Below are 7,126 nucleotides of genomic sequence, written 5' to 3' on the forward strand. Positions count from 1 at the left end.
TGAATATTTGCTTATTATCGCTATCATCATTTTGTCCTTGTGATTGTCGTATTTGTTGTTACTGCCGTTGTCATTGGTGCTGTTATTATTGTCATGATTATTATTACCACCACTGCCATCTCTATCTCCACCATCATTGTCATTATCATTATCTTTACTATTATTGCCACTATTATTGTTATTCAATTTTTATTATAAATATTATTATTATTATTTAGCCTTAAATTAGCGATATTTTGCCTTTGTCTTTTATCTAGTTAGGGAAATTATTTTTGTCTCTAAAAGAATAGCTGATGAGTCATTGTATAATTTTTGCCTTAGTTTTTATTTTATTTTATTTTATTATTTTTTTAAGACGTGTTAAAAACTTAAGATTAACCCATTGGTCGCAGTTTTAAAAAAATATGTATGCAGTAGGATAGCGGGTTTACATTGTCTGGGACGGTGCCATCTATGTCTACGACTGATTCTGCCTTGGCAGCAAATCATGCCATCCACTGCTAATGGGTTAAATTTTATTGATAATTTGGTATTTTTAGTTAGAAGTGTTTTGTGTATATGGTTAAGATGTTTTATAGTGCCCTTATAGCTGAGCTCTTGCACTGTAGCTCATTGAAAAATGTATGTGTGATCATGAAAAATGTTCACAATTTGTGAAATTTGTTGTATCACAAACTGACAAATATACATTGAGGATGTATTTGGGAACTGGTTTCTTTTGAAAATATATATTTATCAGTTCATATACTTTTGCATTTACTTACTTGATTACTGATCCTAAATCATCTCATTACAGCTATGGAGCAAGAGGTGCTAATTCGAGTGACAAACTCTTCCCCATACAAAGCGTCTTTGAAGATTCACGCCTTCAAAACTACGAAATGGAGAAGAAGATCTGCTGAAGAATGTGAGTGTTACACCAAATTCTGTTGAAGTAATATCATTTTTGTGTTTGGATGCAGCTGAAAACCATACAGTCTCGTGAAATTAGCCAGCTTTCCATGTATCCATTACCAATCGCATGTGTGTTCCTCACTGGATATGAAGATGTCCGTAGGAATTCAAAGGTGTGCAGGATTTTGAAGTCATAGGGATTATTTATTAACTTATTAAATCCCTCAATTACATTGTCTTTGTATTTATTTTTAATAATTATTATAAGTGAAAAATGTATATGTAGAGTAACATTTATGTTTTATGATTAAACTAAAGTATGCAAGATTGTTGTCAGATTTGTTTTCACGCTAAAATCATAATGATAACTCATTCAAATTGAAATGCCATAAAAAACACAAAGCACAAAATCATTTGAACTTCAGATCTGAAAGGAAAATCCAAGGTGAGTATTGAAACTATTATCTCAGCTTTCAGTAAACATGTGTGTTTTCTGTCAGTATGGAATATATATTTGATTTGTGTCATTATTCTGATTGGCAGTGGAAGCTCTCTCGCTCAGCTCCCTACGAGTGCTGAAGAAGGAAATCGAGAATATTGCTCAGGGTAAGGAGAATTATCTTTTTATGTGGTCTTAATTTTCTTTTATTATTGATTATATTTTGGCTGTTGCTACTTAATTTTTCTTTTAGGTGTTAATTTTTTTGGTTTCTTTTAATTTCATTTAACAACTGATTTTTAGCTTGATTGGTATTATTTATTTGTTTACATTTTCTTTTTATATTGAAACTAAGTAATGAAGATAGATAAAGTTGAAAACTGTTTAATATAGACAGAGGTACATATTTTTCTATAGAAGTATCATGTTCTCCAACTTCATCTGGTAAGATATGTATAATCTTATTTTATTATAACAAGTATGTGATAAATATGTTAATTCCAAGAATCGTTTTCAGAGGCTTCTGGAGAGTTGGTTGGACTGTTACAGGAACGGCAGGGTTTGCAGGAGGAAGTAGACATAAGGTCCATTACCATTGAGCAGCTACTGAAGTTTGCAGAGAGACGACAAGTCCAGCTCGGGGAGCCCCTGGCAATACAAATGAGTGTCGTAAGAAATCACCAGGAGGCTAACGCTGAGAGTGGACTTGGGTAGCAAAGATTATGTGGCTAGTGCCAAGTGTACTAGGCTAGTCATAGCCAGAAGCAGATGGAGATATGGGGAGACCTATGTTTTATCATGACAAGAGGCCAGTAGAAAAGTAGCTGTCATGTTATAGTTTGGTACAATGTTTTAAAAAAATGACAATGAAGTCTGCTGCATTTCTGCTGAAATAACTTTTGTAAAATGGGATTCATTCCTATTTGCTATGTTAAGTAAAAAGAATTTGCATATCAATGATATACACTTAATGATATTTATGTGTGGTTTGCCTTTATTCCATGTGATAGGAGTTGTGCTGGTAGTTTTAACTTGATGTAAACACTTTTCCACTAGAAACCAACTTTTGTAAGTACATTCCTTTGGCTAATGGATATTAGTAGTTTGTTATTATGGTATGATTGGTGAGTGAATGAATGTTTGTTTTAATGCCTTTTTTCATTGATAATGAATATAATTCTTCAGTATTCTTTGAACATTTGTTTCAAACACATGTGACTCATGTAATATAAGAAAGTCATGTTTCAGATACAAGATGATTTTAGTATTACTAGTTTTTTTAAAGACACTGTTAAATACACACATTTTTCTTGGAGTAGATAGCAGAAGACATTGCTGTGTATATATATAACTTTAATGCCCTCCATTGTCAGAAATAAGATGACAAATTTTGTTAACCATTACAGTTTTTCTATAATTTTGACAGCAAGATATTTTTAGAATGCCAATTTTCAATATTTACTAACTAGAACTAAGATTTTCATCACTTTAATAAGCCAAGTGAATTCCTTTTGCATATAATATACATTGCAAGAGTGGGGGAAAATATCCCAAGGAACTTGAGTTAATGGTCAAGTTTTATATGATACTGATATATATAGCAGGTTTTTATGTACATTTGAAGTGGTTATTACTTTCCTTTGGATGGAAGCCTTTTTTCCAGCTTAGATTTCTTTTCAGTTATTGTTAGTAAGTGCTATCTATGAAAAACAGTGGTCTTTATAGATTGATTCATTGATAGTTATTACATTTCAACTATATATTTTGCAATATTCTTTATATGAATACATTCCACATAAACACATTTCTTTTGAATGTGTAGAAAGGATATCACGATTTATTGTATTATTCTTTAAAGCTAGAGTCTCAAAGAAATTTATACAAGTCATAATAATATAACAAGCACTCAAAATGCTTGACATTTTGTTGCTCAAATTCCTTTGAACATCATATTCTAGTAGTGCCAGCACAGTGTAATAAACTGATGAAGTGGGATGTCTTTATTGTTACAGTGCTTTATGAGAAACACTTCACCTAAATAGGGAATCTTTAAACTGTCAGTAAATTTTATGGGCACTTTATATCCAGTATTCACATCACTGAGGATAAGTTCCCATGCTTGTGTATATCCTTCTTGTGTACTGCATGTAAATGTCTTCTCTTTTGTTTTGCTGTAGTATGCACGCATCAATTATTAAATTAGAAGAATCTAAGAATGATTATGGCTACTAAGTAAGTTGGAATTGTTTCACTGAATCCAAATTTAATATTCTGTAACTTACCAGAAAGTATTCTGATATAGATTATGTAAACTTAGTGAAAAAAATATATAGGAAACTGTTTATTTTACAGTTTTCATCTGAAGAGATGAGCTTTCTTCTTTTCTGTATGGTTATGTTTTAAAAAAATCCAGGGAGGACATGATAAAAAAGTTACTTGCTGTTTTTTATGTTCTTTTATTTATGTTCTCTGCTTAGTTTACCTGCTAGAGATCTGTTTATACTACTAAATATTTTTTTTCTAGATTCTTTCTGAAACAAACATTTTTTTATCATCTTGTTGACAGTTATTCCATTCTATAAGTAGAAATAAATTCAGCTTTATATCTAATTATTAATAAACTGTAAGCATACATGTATTATATGTATATATAATGAAATAATGTTTTCATATTAATCTTATTAAGTTAATGCTGATTGCTCTCTAAGGTGATTAGTTTTATAAAGGTGATAAAATGCAAAATAGATTTTCTTCCTTTTCATCTCTACTTCCATTTAGAAAGGTTTGACTATACTTTTATGACATTTATTTTCTTTTACTTGTATTCTTTTAACTTTGGTTACCAAGTATCAGCATTATTTATCTTGTATTTCCAAGGATCAGTAATTTTCTCCCTTGGGTGGAAACACTAATATCCTATGTGAATAGTGGCATGTTATGTAGTCCTGTTACTCATTTTGACCTTTTGTTCATAGCCAAAGAATGTCAACAAATAGAATGCGTGTACTTTGAGTGGGAATGACGTATGTAGCTGAATTTCGAGTGGTTACAGTATGTGGTAGTGCTGTATGCGTTTTTTAATTTTTGGTTGTGATATCTGGCAGTATTTACGCAATATATTTTAGGTTTGAATTGGTGTTTTAAGAATGAGATGTTAAGGGCATTAGGCATGACATTTCAGTTGAACATTTCTGATACTATGTAAAAGATGTTTCTATGTAAATTTCAAATTTTGTAACTTTACTATCTTTTTGAAGATCTTTTTAAATGCATATCTCTTCAACTATATTTGTTATAAAAGTATTTTCAGGTAATGTTTTACTACTATTATGAATCATCTATGACTTATCATTGTTAGTTTACTGAAAAAAAAAATAAAAAAATACAAATACTCACTTTTTAAAGTAAATGATTCTATGGACATACCAGTTAACCCTATCTTGACAGGCCGAGCGATAAGTGGAAACCCCCTACGCTGGGCCTATGCAATATGGCATCAGGAATGTCACACTGGTGCGTCGCCCTGTCATCGGGCATTTAGCTGTGTCACACGGGTGTGACGCACCGTCATCAAAGGGTTAATAATAGATTTTCAAAAGAACTGGAATGTATATATTGATGAAGTTGGATATGATTTTTTGCAGTGTTTAGTTGGAAGATATGTGATAGAAATGAGTAAATTATGAAATTATGAAATTACTTTCATGGAGACATATTTCATTGTGAAAAATAAGCTATATAAGATATGTTCACAACTGTTGATAGAGAAGAAAAAAAGACAAGATGATAGTTTTAGTGTTTTATGAAATACATGTAAAGTCATTAAAATATATATATATATATTGGTGGTTGTGGTTAAAGTTATTTTCTGAAGTGCAGTTCATAGATTTACCTATTGTGAACAATTTTTTCTGTGGACATGCTGTGGATTGGAGTGTTTTAGTTTATGGAAAGTAAGTATCAACAAACATGTCTGAAATGTACCTACATTCACAATGAAAGGAGATTTAAAGGATTTCTTTTATGTTATTTTCTTGTAAATTCCTTGCCCAGTATTATTCACAGTATATTAACTTTTGTTTTTCAACCAGTTTCATTCCATTACTCCTGTGTTAAATAGAACGAAATCCAGTCCAGTGTTCTCTGTTTAGGATATGATTCTTAAGCTTTTGTTTTGTTTGAATAGCTTAACTAGGCAACGGCTAAACAGATTGATCTAGAACCAGATTCGTAAGTTAGACTTTACACAGTAAACTAAGCAAGAAGAATGAATGCAGAAATGACTGGCCGTAATTATTAACTATAATGATTATGTCAGTTAGTTATTTCATGTCATGTTATTCATCACTTCAGAAATTAATTAAATGCTTTTACTGTTAATCTTTTGACAAAATTATTATTATTTTATTTTATTTTTCATGATAATAGAATATGTTTGATTTGTTAAAAAACAATATTAAAACTATTAGATACTCTTTATGTTCATGAATATTCTATATGTGAAAATCCAATTGTTTTGTGTATACCTCAATTTGTCATATTTGTAGCCAAATGATAATTTGAATGGACCCTTTCAATTAGAAAATTTAGACTTTAGGACTTGTGTAAAACATAGTTAAAATGCATGTAATTATACAATAGGTTGGGAAAAGGTCCTACTTGATTCTTGTATGATATCAGTTTACTTCTGTGTTCACTAATGCACAGCACTGAACTATGTCATAATAGTGATAAAGTTGCTACAAACATTAACGTTTGTATAGTATGACAAATCAGATTAGGACCAGCTTAAGGGGGTTTTGTATTGTCATTCATACAAGACATTTCAAGACAATAAAGAGCTTTCTGTTTTCATTGTATAATGCAAATAAAGTTAATAATAATGCTTTCTTAGCTGACTGTAGATGTAGTAAAGTAATATGAATAAATACCAAAGGTTCTGTCTGTGATAAAAAATTCATACTGCAGGGCCTTTGCCACTCTTCTTGAATCACAACACGTTAATAATAGTACTTCAATGCATCCTGTGTCCAGCTTTCATCACATGGCTTGACTTTACAGCCAAGTAGAAAGAAGGAAAAACTCAATTACAATTACTCATGAACAACAAACGGTGGACTTATGAAAACTATTTACAGTAGTCAGTTAATTTATCATATTGTGCTTATGAAAAGGTTAATTTTGAACCATGTGTAGCATTTAAAAAAATTATCATCCTACAGTTTCGTGTATCTTCAGCCAAGAGATTGTCCAAGCTGTTAGTGTGTTCAGCAATTTTGACCAACAATAAAGAAAACACTGATTAAAAGCCAGTGCAAAGAAAGGCAATTGTCAGTGCTGTAATTTGCAACTTATTGTGTGCCTCCCGTAATAAGTCAGGAAATGTATTTGTCAACCTGAATTTTGATAGAATATTCAAGCCTGTAATTAGTAAATAAAAATGTCCAGCATATTTCTACACAGTAGAGCAGTTTATAGACAACTTTTCCATATACCTGTACAAGTTAATTGTGTAAATTTTGAGAGTTGTGTGATATACAAAAAATAAATATGGTGAAGAAATTTATTTTCAGTATCCTTAAACATTAACTCATCAGTTCTAGCAGACATCTGTATCAGGAAGAATAAAAGAAATAGAGAGAAATACATTATCATAGGACAGCATTACATTTTAAAAAATTGTTTTAGAATGAATACTAGGGGGTTGAACTTTGCAAATTATTGAATAGTCTTTAATTATTGAGATTGATATTTATAATCATATTTCCATATTTAACACCATAAGACTTGGTA

The 7,126-nt window shown here is 30.7% G+C and overlaps 1 protein-coding gene across 3 annotated transcripts in view; it reads left to right on the top strand.

Annotated features, from left to right (window-relative positions):
• LOC122260502 (uncharacterized) overlaps nt 1-6,895 on the top strand; it is a 14,519-nt gene extending 7,624 nt beyond the window's left edge. For all 3 annotated transcript variants that reach the window (XM_043027813.2, XM_043027814.2, XM_043027816.2), the window contains exons 2-4: nt 797-907; nt 1,438-1,500; nt 1,851-6,895. In XM_043027813.2, coding sequence (XP_042883747.1) covers nt 799-907; nt 1,438-1,500; nt 1,851-2,047 — 369 coding nt within the window. In that variant the 5' untranslated portion in view covers nt 797-798 and the 3' untranslated portion in view covers nt 2,048-6,895. The remainder of the gene's footprint in view (nt 1-796; nt 908-1,437; nt 1,501-1,850) is intronic.
• The last annotated feature ends 231 nt before the right edge of the window (nt 6,896-7,126 follow it).

This window comes from Penaeus japonicus, unplaced genomic scaffold (genome assembly GCF_977035675.1).
Source record: "Penaeus japonicus unplaced genomic scaffold, GWHDUDI00000001_assembly GWHDUDI00000029, whole genome shotgun sequence".
In the NCBI taxonomy this organism is placed as follows: domain Eukaryota; kingdom Metazoa; phylum Arthropoda; class Malacostraca; order Decapoda; family Penaeidae; genus Penaeus; species Penaeus japonicus.